The sequence below is a fragment of the Eleutherodactylus coqui genome, chromosome 9 (assembly GCF_035609145.1).
Source record: "Eleutherodactylus coqui strain aEleCoq1 chromosome 9, aEleCoq1.hap1, whole genome shotgun sequence".
NCBI lineage: Eukaryota > Metazoa > Chordata > Amphibia > Anura > Eleutherodactylidae > Eleutherodactylus > Eleutherodactylus coqui.
The window spans coordinates 110538030-110561484 of record NC_089845.1 but is presented as its reverse complement, the minus strand read 5'-3'; the positions used below and the strand labels follow the sequence as shown (position 1 = coordinate 110561484).

Here is a 23455-nt window from a genome sequence, read left to right as displayed (position 1 = left end):
TTGAAAATATTTTTATGAAACATTTGCATGTAACACAATATGGTAAAAACAGCGGGTGTGGGGAGACTTTACCAGAGATGATAGCGAGATCCTGAAAGACACGCGAGATGTATCTTATGGCTTTCTAAAACTTTGTAAGTATTATATATCTTCAAACCTAGTTCCAAGTGACCCGGAGAGGGGGGCTGGGGGTCTTCTGTTGTAGATATCCCCCCGCTGCCATACCTATGTAATAGTTGTTAATGTGACCGCCACATTGTGACACGGTTGACGGCATTGTAGGTAGTATCTGGTAGTTTAGTTATGAGAATGTGTTAACCTGATGGTTAACGTTTGCTCCATCTGTTCCAGAGGTGAACCATTAAATACTGAACATCTAATGGTACCTGGAATGTCTTCATTAGGTTGCTGGTATTTGCTGTAAATGTATGTAGCTGAAGAATGTGTAGTATGTGGGAACGACACAACTGTTCACAGGTCGCTGGTTCAGGGTTGGAGCTCAAAAGAGAAGTATCACATTGCAAGGGCTTGCTCACATTAATGCTGAGAATGTAATGTAGCACTAAAGTAAAGAAGGCCGACTTCTTTCATTAGAATGTCAATGGGAAGTATTTTCTACATAGCGGCACGGCTGTATAGGTTAGTAAGGTCCTATTGACACAGTGCAGATTTGTTGCTGATGTTCTGATCCTTTTTTTTGTTTTTTTATACTATCCTCCCTTTGTCCAGATGGTCCAGATGTGGCTCCTGGCGCTGTGAGTGTGTCAAGTGGGCGGTCCCCACCACTCCTCAGTCTGGGCTTACATGGGCGGATTCCAATTGTGGAATCTGCGATCGACGTCTGCACGGAGGGTCCCTGGCAAAACAGACCTTGAAAGGCATGTATTTTCGCTTTTTAGTTCACGCTCGTAGATATGAATTGTGTATTCTGTGAGCGGAAGAAAAAAACACAGCATGTTCTATTTTGCCGCAGACTCCGCTTGGACGGCCTCCATTGAATAGGGAGCGTCCAAACTGCAGCCGGAATGCAATTAACATTGCGTATGGGCTTGCAGGTACCCACGTCATCGCTTAGCGATGGTGCAGGAAATACAAAGATTGATAAAAAAAAAACTAATTGTACGGCGCATGACCGACAGCGAACCGCCACAGACATACGCAATACATAACAAATACGCAGGGTGACTGGCTGGGCTCACAGACGGAATCCGCTGTGGGCCTCCAAGCCTAGCCTCACTGGGTGAAAAAACAGTGGCTAGAGTCAGTGGGGCCAGGGTGGCTGAGCCATGCAGCCAATACGCTGGCCTTATCCAGTGTCGGGCCCTCCTGTTCCCATCTTGGACATTTATGGCGTATCTACAGGATCCATAAGTTACAAGAGTAAAAAAATGTTTGGCCTTTATTGTTCCTCATCTGTTTTATTCCTATATTGACTATCTTTCGAAAATCTAAATAAAAATGTGTTCCTTGAGAGCATTTTGGGGAGCCACTACTAGCATATTATGCCTAGTGCTTGTATTTTCTTATACACCCTGCAGGGACTGATATGGTTGAGTACATTGACATCATGACTCTTAACTTCAAGTATTGTTTCCTGATATCAGCTCATTGATTTGATTTATTTGATGGTAGCATATTGGCCTTGGCGTATAGCAGTGGTCATCCAGGGCTCCCTGTTTCACGGATGGCAAAATTTAAGGTCGATGCGCAGAGTTGAAATGCTGTGGACTATCCATGCAGATTTGGGCCCATAAGATCCACAGTAGATGACAGAACCAGCCATATGGATGAGATCTGAACAAATCTCAGCCACTTGTTGTGGAAACATCGAGCTTGCAGTAGATTTGTCTGCTGCGTCCGCTCCTACCCTTACAGAGTTAATTCTGTGCTCCCCGTGGCCAAACACAATAAAAGCTGCTATAGTCACCTAATCAAGTGTCAAGAACTGTGATTGGCTGCAGCAGTCTGGGATGACCCGTTAACAGACATGGCGCGGAGTACAGAGGTGCAACACTAAACATGCAGGGAGCCAGGAAAATTTGGCCGTGGGGAGCACAGAATTAAAAAAAAAAGAAAAAACGTAACAACCTCTGTAAGATAAGCAGCGCAGCACATCAACTGTTTTTGGGTTCTTTTTAGTAAGAGGAAAATCGTCTCAACAGTGTCAACCACGGTTAATGGTTTCCATGCGAGTTAGATTAGAGACGTGACGCACGTTTATTCTTTTTCATTTATATTTGTTTAACTATTTAGAATTGTATTCTCACAGACAATCTCTTTATAGGGGTTTTCCCAATAATTGCATTTATCCTGGGGGTCTGACCGCTGGGACTGGCAGCGATCACAAGAATGACACACGCCAAATGTCACGTGTGAATGGAACGGTGATGCATATATGTGACCACCTCTTAATTCACTTCTTTGGTATGGAAGGAGATAGCGGAATACATCGATATCCCTCCGTCCCACAGAAGTGATTAAAATAATGGTCATGCCCCCCCCCCCCATTGCCGCTCCATTCACATGGGGAATCCAGGGTGCACAGTTGTTAGGATCACTGTGGATCCCAGGAGTCGGACCCCGAGTGATCAGACATTTGTCCCTTATCCTGTGAATAGGAAATAAATGTATTTAGTGGGAAACTGCCTGTAATATGAGAGCAGCCCCGTGTAGACCACATGGACAGGGTGCTATGATGTCTCCATGCGTGTATCTACAATCAATCTCAATGGATGTTGCTTTTATCGTTGCAGAAAATATGGGATGTATCAGATCAAAAACGAAAGACCCATCATCTCCGATTGGAAACCATATCAAGAGCTATGCAGTACGTAAACCTGAACGAACTATTTATGTACCAGATCCAACGTCCAATAAGCAGCAAAGGCCAGTAAGTAGATAGAAAGGAGAGAGAACGCATTCAGTAGCGCCTTTTTTTTCAATACTGTTGCCCATCTTTTCCTATATGCAGGAATATTAGGCGGCCTTTGGCCGACAAACTGCAGATGCTTTGGCCTTATAAGGGTTGTAATTCAGTAAAAAAATCAGTAACCTATCTATATATAATCCTTTTCTCTATACGTGTATCTCAGCCACACCTATGATACATTGTGTGAGGATGATTCCTGTAAATGGACTTTCAGGTGACGTTTTATCTGGCTGTAGATAACTAAGTCCCTATCATTGATGACCATTTTAGGCCTCACGCACATGGGTGGATTTTTGCTGTGGAATCCCCCGGATTCTGCAGCAATAACCCTCCATAGCATGCTATGGCAAAGTGATTTTTCATGCCTACGAGCGGAAATCAATTGCAATTGCTGCTCTCAGAGGAAAATCACAGCACGGTCTATTGTCGTGCGGAAACTGCACAAACTGCTTCCATTGAAGCCGTCCGACCTGCGGCTATACCGGAAGGCATGGGGGAATCTGTACTGCGCATGTGTGGCAGCGCAACAGCCATACCATCCGCAGTACAGATAGAGAAGAAGAAACACAGGTATGTGGGGTTACCAGCTACAGTAAGGGCGGGATCTGGAATCTGGACCTGCTGTGTGAATGCGGCCTTATGGTAGTCAGAATTCAACTCAGTTGCCCTAAATGTTTGACCGTTGATACACACATCAGTCTCCAAAACGAGGGGTGTTCCATGTCCCCCATTTACAGCAACATGGTGGCTTCAACTCTGCGGTTACTCTCCACTACAGTGAATGGGAGATATAGTATGGTAGCAGATGATCACACTCTTATACAAATGTTCACACACAACATCTGCAAATTTTATTGCACTTACTGTTCCTCGCTCAGTGTGAGCGTTTACTGCATATTTTGTGCAGCAACAACGCAGGCAAAGCAAGCAGATGACAGCACCATACCCCCCCCCCCCCCTCCCTCCCGGCGGCATAATAAGCAGCAGTAAAAATGCTGTCCACGGTTTTAATGCACCCCATTCATTTCAATGGGCGATTTGAACTGAACCCCCGAAAATAGAACATCACTTGTTTTAGTGTACGTTATAAATGTTAGGCTAAAACCCTCGCCTGAGAGGCCCCGCTGACGTGAATGGAAACTTAGTGCAGCGGTTTTAACGCCCGCTGAACGTTGTAAAACAACGCCTATGTGAGAGAAATCTTAGAGAGTTTATTCTCAATAACCATGGGCCCTTAGCAGCTGAACATCTGATAACGGACTCCAGCGAAGCAGGATAAAAATATCTAAATGCTTCTTTCTTACATTTTCAACTTCTTTAAAATGTCATTTATAAATGGAAGTTGAGAAGTGGAGAGGAGCTCTTGAGATAAGATCCGGAAGCTAAAATAAGCAACATCTCTATGGTTTCTTTTATATATAGTCTTTTGCGGCAGTTTTCTGGGGCTTTTTTTTTTTTTTTAAATTCTTGATCGTGTTACAAGTTTTGCATTTTTTCCAGCCATTTTTCCATAATCCTCATCTATAGAAAAAAAATATACAAAAAAGAAAGGAAAACAAAAAACCATACCTAGAATTGGCTGTGTTTTGGCAAAATAAAAGAAACAAACACGCCTGACTCAAAAAATGAACTAAAATTGCATAGTTTGTAGTGCATTTTGTATTTTGCTATTGCCTTATTGCCAATATCTGCCTGCTGTGTTTTTTTTTTTTTTTTAAATATAAAACAAAAGACATGAAAAAAAGGTTGCAAAAAATATGAAACCAGCCTGACAGAACCACTTGTAGACTGGTCAGGTATAGAAGTGAAAATTCCCACATCTCTGCCAAGAACCCAAAGACCCATTGGGCTTCTGAGGGAGCAACGGTACACAAGTCCACTGGTCACTCGTGGTCAGTCTGAGTTATAAGAAGAAAACCTTCCCTGCCAACTTCTCATGCCATAGAACACGTCTAGAGTGAACTCCAGGGGGCCGATCTAACGACTGAAATCTTTGGCTACAATTCATTTGATTACAGGGGAAAAGGAAACTTTTGAAGAAAAGACCCTTCCAGTACTTAACCATGGGAGCGGTTCTTTTTATGGAGTTGTGTCCACGTGCGGTACTAGACTAGAAGAAAGAATGGATTCCACTGTCTCCTAAAAGCCAATATCCCACAGCCAGCAAAAGATCTGAAGCTTAGAAGAGGATTGGTATTAAAACTAGAAAAATATTGGCATAATCCTGATTCTTTGCCGTTTGCAACAAGGCCTTTTTGCTTTTGATTAATAAGGCTACCAGAAATGTTTGAAGGTTGTGTTTTTCTACCACTCGGGGGCATTACTGAGCATTGACTGACGTAATACCAGCTGTTGCTCAAAAGTTATGTTTTCCACAATGATATATTTAGGAAATAGTTAAGATGTATTCACAGTCTGTATGTGTTGGGGCCACTTAAAGGACTTGTTTAGGATTAAAAAAAAGGAGTCGAGGTGGGTAATTGACATTAAAACTATAAAAGTACTACTTACCCATTAAATCACCTGTAGTTGCCTCAGCGCTCATCGCTGGTCTTGATTTACTGTGCTGCACATTGACACATGAGTGCTACAACCAGTCATTGGCCTCGGGTGTGTGCAGCATGTGACTGCTGAACTGTGATTGGCTGCAGTGGTTATGTGTCAGAGTGATGTCATTGTTGCACACAGGGTACAAAGACCATTGCGAAGAACTGTAATGGTGGAGGATTTAACTGGTAGGAAATAATTTTATGTCTTTTATCGCTCCTCGCCTTGCCCAGCTCATCCTCTCGATCCCTTCAAAGGAAATTGCTCATCTGTCCCTTTAAACTAAAGTAATCAGTAAATAGTATAAAGGACACGGAGTTCAAATCTATTTTGCATCCTCTGGCCGGTGACACACAAGTTTATGGCGTTTCTAATACAAATGAGCGTCTCAGCCTACACATGGGAATTCTGACCCGAACTCAGAGCATTATGGGAATCCATGATGCTCGGAGTTCAGGTCAGGATAGCCGCGATTTGGCTGAAACACTCATCCGTATGAAGGCTGCATAAATGGGTCTGTGATTGGTTCATGTGTCATTGGCCCTATGTTCCAGTTCTCCTGCTATGTAACCAGCCATGTGTCGCTTAGAGAGGACTACTGAGCATACATACATAATGAAAAGCACTAGTCCTCTTATACATCAACATGCAGCCAATGGCATACAGCGGTGAAGCAAAAGTGTAAGTATACAAAATTACAGATTTTAACTGCCTCTTTTTATACTATTCTCTTGTTATTTTAGCTTGTTGTGGTCCTTTAGGCCTCCTGTCCACGGGCGTTGCGAAATCCCACAGCGAATTTCCGCCACGGGAGCTGCTGCCCAGGAGCAGGAGCCGGCAGACTGATCTCTGCGGTCAGCCAATCTGACAGGCTGACCGCGGAGAATCGCGGTAATTCGCAGCATGCTGCGAATTGCCGGCCGGGAGCGGAGAATCGCTGTGATTCTCCGCTCGTGGATAGGGAAGAAGCGCTTTCCATAGCAACGCTATGAAAAGCATGCATTGCGTTCCCCGCGGACAGATTATAACCGCAGGGAACGCAATTCAAAAACGCCCGTGGACAGGCAGCCTTAAGCTTCTGCTACATTGTCTTGTAAACTACAGTGAGGAAGAAAAGGGGCACAGTCAGTAAAAATCCTTACTCTAATGAAACCTAGCTATTTATAACATGGTTCATTGGGGAAGTACATTTTTTTCTCGAGAGAGCAACGCAGAAAATTTAGTTTTGCAATCTAGAATATTCTACAGTTCTTTCCGGAGTACATTTTTGGGAGGTTGCTTCAAAAAGTACCAAATTACATCTATGGGCGTGTTAAATATTTTTTTCCATGCTTTGTTAGCTACAAAGTGGAATAGTTGATGAACTCTGCAATCAGTAATTGAGATAGAGAGAGAGAGTGTGTGTGTGTGTGTGTATATAGAGTAATTTATATATATAATATATATAATATAAATTACTCTATCACATCCATATGTCACCAGAGTAGCTACATGATGGCTTGGAAAACTACTTGCTAGACTCTTAATGAGTGAGTTAGTGTCAAACAAAGATTTGTTGAGATTGTCTGCACAAAATACAAGAAAAAACCAAGTAATGGGGAAAAACGGCTTTTGTGAAAGAAATCATCTGCTTAATTACAATGTGCTCATGTTACAGGCTAATACACGGATAACGCGTTTCAGTCCCAAGCGGGACCTTGTTAACAAAATACTGCCCCTGGGCCACAAGTGTCCCGGCAGAGGATTTCTGGCGGCCCACAGACTGTAGCATGACTACGAAGTCAAAAGGCTAATCTTTAGCTTCTTGACAACATGGTCATGTCACAGTCTTGTCATGCTAGCCACTGCTGGTGGTAAAGCCTACACTTTTCCACTAGTGGCTAGTGTGACATGATTGTGCGGGTTAAAAGGACCTTCAGTGAATGAGTCATGTGACCAGCCACACGCTGCACAGCGCTCAGCCAGCCACATGACTGCCGCTCAAGTCAGGGAAGGACCTGTAGGCTCTGGGAGTGGCAGTGCGACAGAATCTTTCAACCTGTCCTACAGTATTTTAGATCGTGCATTGCAGGATAAAAAGTTTTATGTGATTCCTTTGTCCTTTTCCTTAGTCTGCTGAGTACATATAGTGCAAATTAATAGCACAATAATTGCTTTTTAAAAAAAACTTACATACTCATTCTGTATCTGACTAGCAGCAAGAACCAACAGTGGTCCGGGCTCATATCTATTCACTGGCCACACAGCATCCTGGGGTTTGCAAAATAGTTTAATCATTAAACTGTCAAATAGGTTTTTAGCAGCTAAAGGTGCATTTAGACACAACAATGATCGCTCAAAAGCATCCCGTGGCTGACCAATGGAGCTGATTACAGAGCTCAGACCTCCCGCTGAGTTCTGCAACAGCTCCCAGAAGCTCATTTGCATGCAAATGAAGCTGATAAAGTACTAATGGCAATTAGTGCCTATTAGTACTTTATACAAGCCGCTCGCTGATCTTTCAATCTTTTGAAAGATTTTCTGTGTGTGTAAATGGGCCTTAGTGGCTTACAATGTGAGCCACTAAAAACTTACCTGCGGCCCTAAGAGGTTTGCAGATTTTAAATCTTGGCCCCACCTACTGCCAAGTTGTGTTGCCCTTATGTAAATTCATGTAAGAGAAGTCAAGAGAAATTCAGGACCACTTGAAAAATAAGGCTGGTTTCACATCTGCATCCACAGGTTCTGTTTTCGTGCTCTGTTATACAAGCAGGAAAAGGGAATCCCCTGGTTGAACGGATCCGTCCTGTGACGGAACTGAGCAACACCGAACGGATCCCATTGACTAGAATGGGGTCCGTCTGCTTTCCAATCAGCTGTCTGGTATTTTAGGGGAAGAAAAAGTACTGCATGCAGCGCTTTTACTTTTGGTATTTTGTGCCGGAACTGCGATGTAACTTCCGATCGGAGTTCTAGAGCAGATGTGAAAGTGGCCAAACTGTGTCCTGTTGTAGCAACATTATGGCTGACTGGCACCATTGTATGCGCACTGTCTTGGCTGGCACATGCACCATTCTGTTTGGTACATTCTTGTGGTCTGCCCTGCCTGACTTATTTGCATTTCTGGCATATTTCTATGGACTCTTCTGTAGCAGTAAGTATTGTGTTCACACTTATCTGACTGAAATTATTTTATGATTGCTATTATACCACTAGAGTAGCAGTGTCTGTAAAGAGATTTTTCAGGACTGAAAAATACATTAAAATGGCCTGGAAATAAGGAAAAATTGAATATGTACCCGTTCCCGCTGCTCCCCACACAGTGCCACAACTCCCGTGCCCACTGCGCTGAACTCAGAAGAAGCGGCGGGGAGTCATGTACCGTTTATTATGAACATGGCCGCTTAGCCACTCCCAGGCTTCAGCAGTGATTCTTCTACAGCCGCTGAAGCCTGTAAGTAGCTGAGCAGTCCAGTGCACAGTGACCGGCACGTGACCACATGCCTCCTCTACCGGGATCTGTGAGGTGGGCACCTGGTCTGCAGCGCTAGAAGGGTAGCAGTAGGGATAGGAAAGTATACAATTTTTCCTTATTTTAAGGCTGTTTTAACTTTTTTTTTTTTTCTTTTTTAAGGGGTTTTACAGGGAAATACTATTAATGACCTAACGTTCGGATAGGACATAAATAGTTGATTGGCCGGGGTCCGTCGTCAACCTCTGTGTAGTGTCCAGCGCTTGTAAGTACAGGCATGGCTCCCATTAATTTCAAAGAGTGTCGTGCCTGTAGTTACAAGCGCCGGACACTACATGTGAGGTCGGTGCGAACACTTCCGCTTCAAATACACAGAGGTCAGAGCGGAAGCCCGCCATGCTGACCTCTGTGTAGTGGCTGGCGCTTTTTACTACAGGCACAGCTCTCATTGAAGTAAGTGGAAGCCGTGCCTGCAGTTACAAGCGCCGGCCACTGTACAGAAGTCGGTGTGCAGACTTCTGCTCTGACCTCTGTTTATTTGTGTCAATGAGTGACGAACCGCGGACGATCAACTATTGATGACCTATCCTGATGATAGGTCATCAATAGTAGTTACCTGGAAAACCCCTTTAGCCCCTTAAGAACCAAGTGCGGTAAATATACATAGCACTTGGTTCTGGACTTTAATCCTGGCCGATAGCAGAAATATGGTGTGAGATTAAAGCCTCTGCTCCTGGAATCAAGCAGGAGCAGGTCAAGTCTTCAGCTGTCCGACACAACCGAGGACCCAGAGAAGGAAAGAAGCCTTCCCCTTTCCCTGGTACATAGCGCTTAATGAGTGCTCCGAACTAAAAAGTGAAAGTGCAAGTATTACTTCCGCTATGCGACTGGGCGAACACGTGACTGCACAGCAGAGCCGCGATGTCCTAGCAGACCCAGATCCTATGGATGCCCCAGCTACAGTGGAAAAGTGTGAAATAAAAACAATACAATATAAATGAATCCCAGGGATCTTATATGACGTCATAGGGGACATAGATGGTAAACAAATGGTTACAAAAATAAGTTTAAAAAAATGTAAAAAAATTCAAATAAAAATATGTACATAAAAAAGAAATTGACCCTCCACTGACACCAACCAAAACCAACGCCACATGTGTCCTGTAATCCGACATTCCCATACTTTTATTTTAGCATAAATATACTAATAAAAAAAGCCATGAATTAAAAATAAAAATTTTTTAAGCTTTTTACCTGGAATAAAATAAAAAAAAACGGAAAATTAAAAATAGCCCTGTATGTTATGGCCTGTTCCTTAAGGAGTCAATTTGAAGTTGGTACTTTCAGTTAGACTAAGGGATCTTTCACATTAGTGCATATGCAGTGACAGTGTTTTTACGCCCGCTCCGTATAAGTGCCTGAATGGGCGTTTCCCCCGATCACAGCCAGCGTTTCCTCATCCATTCACATGACTGTGTCATTTTATGCGAAAAAAATACGCCGCATCCCGGAAATCCCTCACTCTGCCAAAATCCTCGGGATGGATGATGATGACAGTCAGATAATGAAGCTGAAGGTTGATGGAAACAGAAATAACAACCTGACAATGCCTGACCTTAATGTTAGCTCTCCCAAAGTCTCACTAATCTATTCTTGACACCAGACATCAGTAATTCTTAGTTGTCCCAAGTGGCAAACCCTGGCTGAAACACTATCCCTAAAACAATGATCGTCAGTAGGACCCACAGACACGGGGAAGCAAAGAAAACTGTACAAAACTGGGAAGGAGCAGACAAAACAAAAATGCCTACAAAGCAAGGTCTGGACTAGACCTAAACAAAGGATCAAGAGCACATTGAGCAGACTACCTCAGCATGCTAGAAATAAGCAAGGATTACTGCATTTAAATACACATAATTTCCACTATAACTTGCACCACACTACAAAAGAATACCTAAGACCACTTTCACACGGCCGAGAAAATCGTATGAGATTTGTGCACTGAGACAGTAGTATAAATGAGTGTGTCCCCGCCCTCCCTGTGCGGGGCAGTAGATATGTCGCGGGCACGTCCTACCTTTGGGCATTCCCTTAGAATGCCACACCATTGTTTTCAGTGGGGCGGCAAAGCATTGCACGGTGCGCAGGGTGCATGCGATGCGAGGTTTCCAATAAGGTACTCCTCCCCAAACGATTCTGGCCTCAACAGTGTGATCAGCTGACCCACTAATAGATCAGCTGTGGGACATTTGCATATCTGATTGTCGCTAGTTGCTAATGTCCCCTTAGGATTGACCACAAGCTATAAACTTGTAATAGACACTGTAGCTATTGTCACTCAGTTATTTGATGGGCAACCTGTTATACAGAGAGGAAGCAGCAAGATTATCTCTACTCAGTTCATGGGCCGAGGGGTGTCATTCTCAAAATGTGGGGAAAGAAAAGGGATTATCTTTTTCTGTACGGAGATAAGCCAAGTGTCTGGCAGCTTGATGCCCACTTTACTATTGCATAAATCTGCTTGCTTGGTCGATCTGATGTGTGTATGTTTGTGAGGGGATCAAGCAAGGTATGTCTCCGCTATACAACCATTTTATGTGACTGAACAGCCTTAGAAGTAGAAGAATGATGAAGTATGAGTTGGAAATATTTCTGCTTCTGCACTTTTTTCAGCCCCAAAATCTGGGTCTTTCTATTTCAAAAAATGCCATCGCAATTGTATTTTTAGCAGAAAGCTTTCATTTCCCAGCACAAAAGAGGAACGATTTAAACCCAATCCTATAGGGGAAGTATGTGGGTTTTACAATAATTACCAATGATATTTATTTTGCAATGCCATCCAGAAGACATGATGTTCGCATTAAAGCCCATCACGCCTATAACCATCAGGTCCTGTGTGAACTTTGGTGTCTCGGAGACGTTGCTGTTGTTTTCTGTGGACTATATATGTATATCCACTTCTCATGCATGTTCTCCCAGCCTCCTATGTATTTTACTGCCCTCTCTTGCACCTTTTCCAAATCCTAGCGTTTGTCATACAGCGCTCAAAATCATGTATTCAAAAAGAAGCTGCTCTATTTTTAGTAAAGCAGCAAAATTAATGCATGAAAGTTTTGTTTCGTTTTTTTTTCTTTCTGGGTTTAGGAGCAGCAGTCTGGCATTGGCATTAGAAACCGTTATTTAACTCCTTCACATAATTATTTCATATTTTAAAGAACTGGAACTTATTTTCTCACTCTAATACCTAGGTATAAAGGTCCCCATTTGTATTTTTTGGTATCTCCTGGTAATTCAGCTCACTTCGCTGCCATGCTTATCACTTTTCGTTATGTAATGTCAACTCTATCACTTTGGGTCAAACTGACAAAGTGCTGTTCCAATATTTTTACCGGTAGTGGGTTATACAGTGAGATGTGCCACTAAAATGAAGGATATCTATATATACGTCCTAGCTACATAGTGCAGATGTATATACAGATGGTGGGTGGGAAGGGCTTAATCTATGATCTTTAGGTGCATTTAGATAATTCTTCATCAGTGACTTTCCTGCTACAGATTAGATGTCATGACTATTAATAAAGGAGTTGTGTTCCACAATACTTCTGTTTAAACCAGCTGAGATCGGGCATTTGTAACAACCGATTGCTAGGGATTAGAGTTTGGGAATGCCAGCAATAGACATAGGTTTCCACTGTCTATCATTTACATAGCGGTCAATCAAATATTCTGGCACACAAAGTTGGTGTTCCCAACCGGAGACACTACTGCCCCCGCCGCGACGTTGATATGCCCAAATTCAGATAGGTGTTTTGCTCATATTGTAGAGTATTAGGATACGTTCACACATGCAGACCAATTACAGAAATTTCTGCAACAGTCCTATACATCTGAATAGGAAAATCCATTAATGTGCTGTCGAAACGGCATCCATGCAAAAATCTGCCATGTGTGAACATATTTTTATACTAGTCTGTAGATCGCTTTTACATGGGACAATGATCAGGTTCATTTGCTGATCTTCAACTATTTGAATATGCCAATGATCAGCTGATTTATTGGATGATTGGATCTTTTATGTGGGCACAAAAATGCCCGCTTGTTGGCAACATATTCCCCACATGTAAACTGTGAATATGCTGCCGAAGAATGCTATATGTATGCGGAGGAAAGATCAAATTAAAGGGAACCCATCATCAACTATAAGCAGCATAAATTGGGTTATGGTGCTTATAGTGTAGATGATGGGGAGCCTGCGGAGCTGTCTCTTATACTCGCCTGGTTCACTGTTCCTGGTGTGTTCCCTGGCGAAGTTGGCATATGCATGCTAGCGTGACTTATTTCAGAAGGCCTTGTGTGCACACCTTCCATTCGTCTCTACTGGGTGTGTGTACAGTCTTCTGAAAACTGTCAAGCTGTTGTGTGTGCGCTGACTTTGCCGGGGGACACAGTAGAAACAGGGGACCCGTTGAGTATAAGACACTGTTCGCTAGACTCCCCATCATCTAAACTATAAGCACCATAACTTATTGCATGGTGCTTATAATCGATGACTGGTTCTCTTTACCAATCCTTCTTCCTTAAACCAGTAATCCTCTGCCGCGTGTGAATGGCAGAAACCAGCGCCAATCGACATGCTATTTGTCTATTAGCGCTTTTCAATGGTTGGATGAGCTTAAGAAGTAACACTCCCTCCTCTACTCTGCCCCAGGGCTGTGGAGGTACTCTTTCATCCCCTATTTGCATACTTTTTCCCAGGGAGCATTGCAATGGTCTATATAAGACCCCTCCTTTCCCATGGAGAAAGACTTTGAATCTGTATGTCACACTTTGGAAGGCTGGGGTGAAATTCTGAATAAAACCTAAATATTTACTTGTACATGCAGTCTACCGCCTCACGCATTTGTTGCTAGGGTGTATTTGTTGTATCTGCAAATTTGGCATGTGCCAGGGGCTTAATTTGTTTGGCTTTCTTTTATATACTGTGTGTGAACATAAACATTAGTTGTTTTTAAATACTCGTATTGTGTACTTTGAAGGAAAGTCTGATGACATTACTGTAAACTGGACACACATTAGGGATTTCAGATGGTCGTTTTGCGTCATTGTCCTTCATGGCTGGCCTATGGAGGTTGTTATTTTGGACAACAAAGCCATATGTCCAAATTACAAAGTTGGCAATTGATTTTTGCTATGATTCTGTCCTGAGCTTCCATCGATAGGATGCATATCTGTCGTTTGTCACAGCACCAAAAACGACTGAAAAAAATCGAACATGTCAGATCAACTTTTCCAAATACAGTGAAGGAAATAAGTATTTGATCCCTTGCTGATTCTGTAGGTTTGCCCACTGTCAGAGACATGAACAGTCTATAATTTTTAGGGTAGGTTAATTTTAACAGTGAGAGATAGAATATCCAAAAAAATCCAGAAAATCACATTGTCTAAATTATATATATTTGCATTTTCCACAGAGAAACAAGTATTTTATCCCTCTGGCAAACAAGACTTAATACTTGGTGGCAAAACCCTTGTTGCCAAGCACAGCAGTCAGACGGTTTTTGTAGTTGATGATGAGGTTTGCGCACATGTCAGAAGGAATTTTGGTCCACTCCTCTTTGCTGATCATCTCTAAATCATTAAGATTTCGAGGCTGTTGTTTCAGCTCCCTCCATAAGTTCTCTATGGGATTAAGGTCTGGAGACTGGCTAGGACACTCCATAACCTCAATGTGCTGCTTTTTGAGCCACTCCTTTGTTGTCTTGGCTGTATGTTTTGGGTCATTGTCGTGCTGGAAGACCCAGCCACGACCCATTTTTAATGTCCTAGTGTCACTCAGGATTTTACGGTACATGGTTCCTTCCATTCTCCCATTGACATAATGTTTCCACCAAAGAGCTCAATTTTTGTCTCCTCTAACCACAGCAACTTCTTCCAATCACTCTAAGAATTATCAAAACTTCAGACGGGCTGCACATGTGCCGCCTTGAGCAGGGTGACCTTGCGGGCACTGCAAGATTTTAATCCATTACGGCGTAATGTATTACCAATGGTTTTCTTGGTGAATGTGGTCCCAGCTGCCTTAAGATCATTAACAAGTTTCCCCCGTGTAGTTTTAGGCTGATCTCTAACCTTCCTTATGATCAAGGATACCCCACAAGGTGAGATTTTGCATGGAGCCCCAGATCGATGCCGATTGACAGTCATTTTGTATGTCTTCCATTTTCTTCCTATTGCACCAACAGTTGTCTCCTTCTCATGCAGCCTCTTACTTATGGTTTTGTAGCCCATTCCAGCCTTGTGCAGGTCTATGCTCTTGTCCCTGACATCCTTAGACAGCTCTTTGGTCTTGCCCATGTTGTGGAGGTTAGAGTCTGACTAATTATTTGAGTCTATGGACAGGAGTCTTTTATACAGGTGACCATTTAAATCAGCTGTCTTTAATGTAGGTAACGAGTTGATTAGGAGCCTCTAACTGGTCAGGAGAAGCCTGAACTCTTAACGGTTGGTAGGGAATAAAATACTTGTTTCTCTGTGCAAAATGCAAATAAATATATATAATTTAGACAATGTGATTTTCTGGATTTTTTTGGATATTCTATCTCTCACTGTTAAAATTAACCTACCCTAAAAATTATAGACTGTTCATGTCTCTGACAGTGGGCAAACCTACCAAATCAGCAAGGGATCAAATAATTATTTCCTTCACTGTATCTGATTTCAGCTGCCAATTTGTCACATTAAATCATGCCAGGAAATGCCATGAATCTGCTTGTACAGTTGTCCATGGCTTCTAGTGTATGCTCAGCTTTAGTTCCCCATCAGTATATAACGCCCCTAATCCTTAGGGTGGATTCAGATGACCGTATATCGGCTTGGTTTTCACGCCGAGCTGATATACGGTGTCTTCCTCTGCAGGGGGAGGAGGCTGGAAGAGCCAGGAGCAGGAACTGAGCTCCCGCCCCCTCTCTGCCTCCTCTCCACCCCCTCTGCACTATTTGCAATGAAAGGAGGCAGGATGGGGCGGGGCTAAGTTCTGAGAATTAGCCCCGCCCCTGTCCTGCCTCTCCTCATTGAAAATAGTGCAGGGGGGTGGAGAGGAGGCAGAGAAGGGGCGGGAGCTCAGAGCACTGCTCCTGGCTCTTCCAGCCTCCGCCCTTGCAGAGAGAGACGACGTATACCGGCTGGGCGTGAAAACCCAGCCGATATACATTCGTCTGAATCCAGCCTTAGGGCAGATATCTGCTTGTCATCCATCTGTGCTTTGTTGAGGGCCATACATTCGTCTGAATCCAGCCTTAGGGCAGATATCTGCTTGTCATCCATCTGTGCTTTGTTGAGGGCCTCTACAGAGCTCGCTATTGCCTTTGTCCTGGGGTCCCGCCAGCGTATCCATTTAAAATCCCAAAAATGGAACCAGAACAGAATGTATCTTGGCCATTAATGAAAACTCTCAAAACTGAGACCAATAGCTCTGCTTTCAGCAGTTTTCATTTATGACAAAGATGGGTGCTGTTTGAGGAGGGGGGTGTTAAATGGAAACCCTGACAGAACTCCTGGAAGGAGGCGATATCTAGGTCTGAAGGGCCCTACCTGGCTGCAGCAATGACATCCTGTCTGCAACACGTTACTGCTGCGGTCAGTCACTGGCCTTAGTGGTGTGCCACGGTGGACACTGGAAGGGCAGGGAGATCTAACAGGTGTACACTTCATCTTTTATCATTTTATCCCTTGTCGCCTACTTTGGTGATTTTAGCCTGTTCATGGAATAGCTCCTTTAATAAATATTCTAAAGAGTAATTTAAAGGAGTTTTCCAACAGTAAAAATATGTATAGGCAGTGAATGTGTTAAAATATAAAAAATAAGCACAACTCCACTGTTAGTGGTTGCCGCAGTCCAGCACAGAAACCCCAGTACCTACTGATCCAGCTCCAGAGGCTGTAGTGGGCATGTGCTGAGGCCAGTGGTTGGCCAAGTGGGTACATGTAGAGTAAAGAGCACATGACTGCTACAGGAGCTTCCAGAACCAGACTGGCTGGTCCTGTGGCTCCTGCTTTGGACCAGGGAGGGGGACATCTAACCGGTGAGGGTGGCTCATTTTATGGGACTGCACATTAGAATGACAATCTTGATGCAAACACAACCTTAATAGCCTAATGTATAGTTCGTCTGTTGTTTTTTAACAGATTTAGAAACACAAGTTTTAAACACTCTTTTTTTGTCCTTTTTACCCATACTGTTTCAGTTGTAGTGTACCAGTAAGGCCTCATGTCCATGGGCTGGTTGGATTCTAAGTGGGAAATTCTGCATGGAATCCAGCCCTACCTGCGGCCAGTGACCCCTGCATACCTGTATTTCCCTGGGAGCAGCGTCCGCGCGGACTTCTCCACTTTCAGGTTTGCTGTACTGTGCATGGTCCTCACAGCTCGCCGTCGGAAATGCGCAGTACATTTTCTTTTTTTCAAACTCCTGCAGGATGCATGGCACGTTCGCAGTGTCGGCTGCAGGTGTGCTGCAGATCGGACAGCTTCCATTCATGCACGAACCGCATTGAAATGGAGCAAGCTGCAATTTGTTTTTCAGACCAAAAGGTCCGCAAAACAAATCAGCATGTTTTAATTCATTTGCGGACACCCATTCTTTCCTTTGGGCAGCTTGCTTTGCGGATGCCCCACACGGATTCTGCAACTCAAACGCGCCAGTGGACATTGGGCCTAAGAGTGGTGTCATACCTACATTGGAGATTCCGATTCCGCTTTCCTGCTCCGTTTGGGGAACCGAACAGAATGGACGCGTTAACTAGAATGGGGGCCGTTCATTTTCTGTCCAGCTGCCCGGCTTCCAGACGGAAGAAAAAGCAGCTGAAATCTTTAAAAAGTTCCGTATTTGCCCAGACCGTGTTGCACTTGTGTAGTACAGTGTTATTAATGACCAATACCACAGTGTCAGCAGACATTTACACTTTAGGATACTTTTCATGAATTATGCCTGGCATTTCTGTGTGAAATGTGAAGCTTTACAGTTAGTGCATTGTAGTAACCAGAATTTGGTGAATTAAGTCCCTTATGAGTAGAAGTACACCACAACGCTTCCCCACTGCTGTCTTATCCATCACCTATCAGTGTGTGATACCTTAGGACTTATGCTTTTTGTTAAATCTGGCCCTATTTTTGGTAGATTGGGTTATTAATTAGCTATTCCCTTTCTAATGTTCTCCATTTACTTTAGTCAGAAGCCATACCGTTCTACTTTGCCCCATAGTCATCTTGTTTTCTGTTTTTTTTCTAGTTGCCAAATACAGGAGGTCTCTTGCCGGGACAAGTGATTCAACATGCAGGTAAGTTTGTGTGTCTTGGCTGGAGATGTAGAATGCCTACAGTTACATGTATTTATCTGCAAATACAACTCTCTTATTTCATCCATAGCAGAAGCAGAGGAGTCTGGGAATATAGTAGTAGCTTTATATGCATATCAAGGAATCCATCAAGATGACTTGACTTTCAAGAAAGGAGAAAAAATGAAAATACTTGAAGAGTAAGTTCTGAGTGTGATTGTATATAGCTCTGCACATGGAAATGAAAAGTTCACATTTCGAATCGTTTGTAACTTTTTTTTATTTTGCTTTTGTTTTGAGATTCAGTGTAGATAATATTTTAAGGAGATCTTTCTAAAACAGAATAGCTAAATTTTCAGAAAGGTGAGAACAATTTTTGGAAAAGTCCAATAAAGCAGGAGTAAAAAACATTGGGTAGCAAGCGTGGGGAAAAATGTAGGAAAGCAATGTCATAACAAATTTGGTTTCGGTCTTCCTTGGTTTCATCTTGGTTATACTGATTAACTCCCCTTTTTAATTCATTAGCTAAAAACAAGCTTTATCAGAGTGAGGCTACTCCTCTACTCAATGGGGGTGGGATGAGGGCATCTTTGGGGTGCAGTTATAGTGAAGAGGCTGTGATGTTTGTGTTTTGTTTAGAACGGGCAAAAGATAGCAGAAGAAGGTCACTAGTTGTAATAAATGCATGCACAAGTGGTCGGTGACTTCAGTCCATTAATGCTGTCAGTGTATCTCAGATTGACGTCTGAAGAAAGCATTTAAAGACAACACATGATAGTAAGATTGCAGTTCCAGTTTTACTGATTGATCGATCAATGGGAGTCTTCTACTTAAATAATGAGCCCAGTTTTAAGCAGGCTGTACACATAAGATAATGTAAGGATGATCCCATCGGCAACATGAAAAACTATACAAGCTGACCAGAGTACCAGTTTAGGCAAAAAAGCACACCAAATTGGCAAATGGTTGGCCAATCATACCATACACTTTGACCCTGGCTAAAATTTTGCAACTGGATGGATCATGGCAGATCTTTTAGTGTAAGATTTTCAGATAATGGTCACCAGTAATGGTTAACTTCTATCTTAAAGTGTATGGACATCTCAATCTTTTACCTCAGCTGAGAATGTCATACCATGTTGCCTGTTATAACCTCCACTAGTAAATTAAAGCTTGGTGTTACCATGTGATTTGGAGTTAAAGGTCTCCTTGTATCGTACTACGCAAACCAATAAAACAAACCTATAAAAGTAAGACCGGTTAGTTTATTTGGTTAGTTATGACTCCACCTTGCTGGTGTTCTAAAAAAGTCTTTACTTTGCACTTTTTGATCTCTTTTGATTTATGTGGTGATTGTTACAGGCATGGAGAGTGGTGGAGAGCAAAGTCCCTATCCACCAAGAAAGAAGGCTATATACCAAGCAACTATGTGGCCAAAGTTAACACATTAGAAACAGAAGAGTAAGTTCTCCTGATTTACTTTGGAGCCATTTCTTATGGATCATCTTCAGATGCTTAATTTATGATTTCTTTCTCAGATGGTTTTTCAAAGACCTAACAAGAAAAGATGCAGAAAGACAGCTGTTAGCCCCTGGTAATGCTGCTGGAGCGTTTCTTATCAGAGAGAGTGAAACCCTCAAAGGTAACTCCAGGGACAGTTCATAGTAATGGTACCACTTAACGTTCTCAATGGTGTGGAGATAATGACCATCTTCTATCCAGGAAATCTAATTCAAAGAGGTTTCCTCCCTTTCCACGTCACAGCTGGTGAATAAAATAAGAGTGACCTGATCTGCTAAGGAATTAAGTTGTTGTCCCATGTAGCACCACACTTGGCAAATTAAACTAAAAGCATCTGAATATTTTCAAGCATCTGGTCAGACAGCATTGTAGCTGGTAGACAACTGCATATCTGGTTATGAGCCATTACCATTTTGCTCTTACTGTCATTACAGATCATGATGCCCACAATCCCTCTCTCCCCAAACCTGCCTACCTTCCTCTTCCTTTTTCAATATAATTTTGTTTGCATGGCTGTACAGCAATGTGTGTAATGTCCCTATGCTTCACCAACAACAGAGGGACAGCAATACCAAGTAGCCACTCATTGGAACTCGGCTGGAAGTAGCTGTTCTGACTCCACTACTCCGAGCGAATTTGGATAACTCTTTTAACCCCTTAATGACGCGGCCCTTTTTTAAATTCCATTTTCGTTTTTTCCTCCCCCCTTTAAAAAAATCGTAACTCCTTTATTTATCCATCGATGTCGCTGTATGAGGGCCTGTTTTTTGCGGGACGAGTTGTATTTTTCAATGGTGCTATTTAAAGTACCATATAATGTACTGAAAAACTTTAAAAAAATTCTAAGTGGAGTACAATGAAAATAAACACAACATTTCGCCATCTTTTAGTGCGTCTTGTTTCGACAGCGCACAAACAGCAAAAAAAATGACATAACTTTTTTCTATGGGTCGGTACGATTACTACGATACCAAACTTGTATAGGTTTTTTCTTACTATACTCCTCTTTTTTTTTTTCAAAGACATTTCATTTTTTTCAATTATTTTCTGCCGTCATTTTGTGCACGCAATAACTTTTTTATTTTTCCGTCGACATAGTTCAGCAAGGGCTCATTTTTTGCGGGATGTTCTGTAGTTTCTGATAGTACCGATTTGGCGTACATTCGACTTTTTTATCGCTTTTTATTGCGTTTTTTTCTGGGACAGGGTAACTAAAAAAGTGTATTTCTTTTTTTTTTTTTTTTTGGACGACGTTCACCGTGCGGGAAAAATAATGCACTACTTTGATAGATCGGACTTTTACGGACGTGGCGATACCAAATACATATTTTTAATTAATTATTTAGATTTTTTAATAATAGGTATGGCAAAAGGGGGGTGATTTAAACTTTTGCAACTTTTTTTTTTTTTTTTTCAATTAAAAAAAACTTTATTGATTCTTTTTTTTACATTGCTTTGAAGTCCCCCTGGGGGACTTTAATATGCGATGCTTTGATCGCTCCTGCAGTATGACGTAATGCTATAGCATTACGTCATACTGCTTTTTGACAGGCAGCCTATGAAGCCACCCCACGGGGATGGCTTGATAGGCATTCTGTTAAGGCAGCCCTGGGGCCTTTCATTAGGCCCCCAGCTGCCATGACACCTGCACGGCTCCCCCGATCTCACCACGGGGGGGCCGCGCCGGACCCCCGAACATCGTTCGGGGGATTTAAACGCCGCTGTCAGAATTGACAGCGGCATTTAAATGGTTAATAGCCGCAATCGGCCGCTCGCGGCTATTGCCCGCGGGTGTCAGCTGTTATAAACAGCTGACGCCCGCACTGTATGAAGAGAGGTTGCCACGCAACCTCTCTTCATACATACCCCGCCGCTCCATGACGTACCTATACGTCATTGGTCGTTAAGGGGTTAATCATGGATATGTCACCCCAAACCAGAAACTAAAATAATATCACATACCAAATATACAAGGTGCAAATACTGTTACCATTCATATTACCTCCAGAAATAATACCACCTAACCATGATCACATACCACCACTACCACACAGTGATAACATATCACCATACTGTTGCAGAAAAAAAAGACACTATACAAAGACTAACATTACCCCCATACAGTGACTGTACATACTATACAGAAGATGCCAGCTCTACTGGGGCACTCTGCAGACCATATAAGTGAATATAGTGCAATTACCTCCAGTTATCATAGGTGACTTCCTATTTGGAGACACTGAATTTCTCCTTTCTTCTTCATCCATCCCAGACCACCATGATGACTTCTCACAACTTATCTCTGCAGAATAACACAGACATCTTTGGCTTCTTTCTTTTCCAGCATCTTCCCTACTTCTCCCATACTTCTGCAAAATCTCCCCTGTACCACAGGTAGTAATATTGTCACACACAATAATAGTATCCCCCTTTTTGTGCTCCCTGTTGAGGCCATTCTGTGCTGCTTATAGTGACTCACACAGTAAAAGTGACCCCACTTTGTAATACTGCCTTCTTTATGCCCCCACTCAGTAATATAGATACTGCCCTACATGCAAATGTTCAATTTACAAACTTCACTAGATGCGAACAAGCCTGTCCTGCAGTAATACTATGACATTACGTCATACTGTACAGCGATCGGACAGGCTTCTATCAAGCCGTGCCATAGGCCCGGCTTGATAGGCATTCTGCATAGGCAGCCCTAGGGCCTTTCAGAAGGCCCCCTGCTGCTGTGGCAACCGCACAGCATCCCACGATCTTATCGCGGGAGGCCATACGGGACCCCTGAACATTGGGTGCAGGCTGATTCTTATAGCCGACACCTGGCGGCAGCAGCTCCGACAAGCCATGCCGCTCATCAGAACTGTTAATGCTTTAAATGCCGCTGTCAGTTCTGTCAAATGCACTTACGAACAGCTTCCTGGAACGGAACCTGTTCGTAAGTAGGGGGTTATCTGTAATATCTAATTTTTCCCCATTCAGTATTAATGCCCCCCCCCCCACCTTTGCCCCATTAAGTAATAATCCCCATTTTTCCTCCAGTCAGTAATAATGCCCGCTTTACTTCCAGTCTGTAATAATGCTCTTTTTGTACCCATTCATTAATAATACTCCTTTCTGCCCCTTATGTACCACTTTTAGAAATAATGTCACCTTTTAGATATGCCACCTTTTAGATAGATAGAAAATCCCTTTTACACGTATATGCCACATTTTGCTTCCTTTTTCATATAGGTGGCACTTTTTGACCCCCTTTACATGCTATGCGTCCCCTTATAAATATGTAATTACAGTATATTTTAAAAAGTACCTACTTTCCTCCTCTGTCGCTCCGTGGCAGCTGTGACACACACGATTTCCATGGGCAATCCCCGGTCTTACTGAGGTCGGGGAATGTTTGCAGCGATCATGTGTCAGCTGCACCAATCACGGCTGCCAGGGAGTGACAGAGGAGGCAAGTATGTACTTCATTATTTAATTATCCAGACTACATGAAACTCAAATCAGGGAGGCCCAACTGCTGTGCTGACCTAGCAGCCCAGCCCCCCAGACTCAGTGGGCACACGGGTGCTGACCCCGTCCTCGATGACCTGCTTCTATTATAGTTGGCTGCTCATTTCTTGCTACCAATGGTACACATATACTATAATGCTGCTAGTTGCCTAATGTTTT

General features: G+C 42.9%; 1 protein-coding gene across 9 annotated transcripts in view; it reads left to right on the top strand.

Annotated features, from left to right (window-relative positions):
- The window catches only part of LYN (LYN proto-oncogene, Src family tyrosine kinase), an 83760-nt gene that overhangs the window by 42355 nt on the left and 17950 nt on the right, over positions 1–23455 (top strand). The window contains exons 1-6 of one of the 9 annotated variants that reach the window (XM_066578318.1): positions 60–134; positions 2754–2827; positions 18214–18262; positions 18351–18459; positions 19622–19720; positions 19798–19901. In XM_066578318.1, the coding sequence (XP_066434415.1) occupies positions 2759–2827; positions 18214–18262; positions 18351–18459; positions 19622–19720; positions 19798–19901 (430 nt within the window). In that variant the 5' untranslated portion in view covers positions 60–134; positions 2754–2758. Of the gene's footprint in view, positions 1–59; positions 135–859; positions 879–2753; positions 2891–18213; positions 18263–18350; positions 18460–19621; positions 19721–19797; positions 19902–23455 lie in introns of those variants that run through there. The other 8 variants (XM_066578315.1, XM_066578320.1, XM_066578319.1 and 5 more) reach the window with 8 other exon arrangements.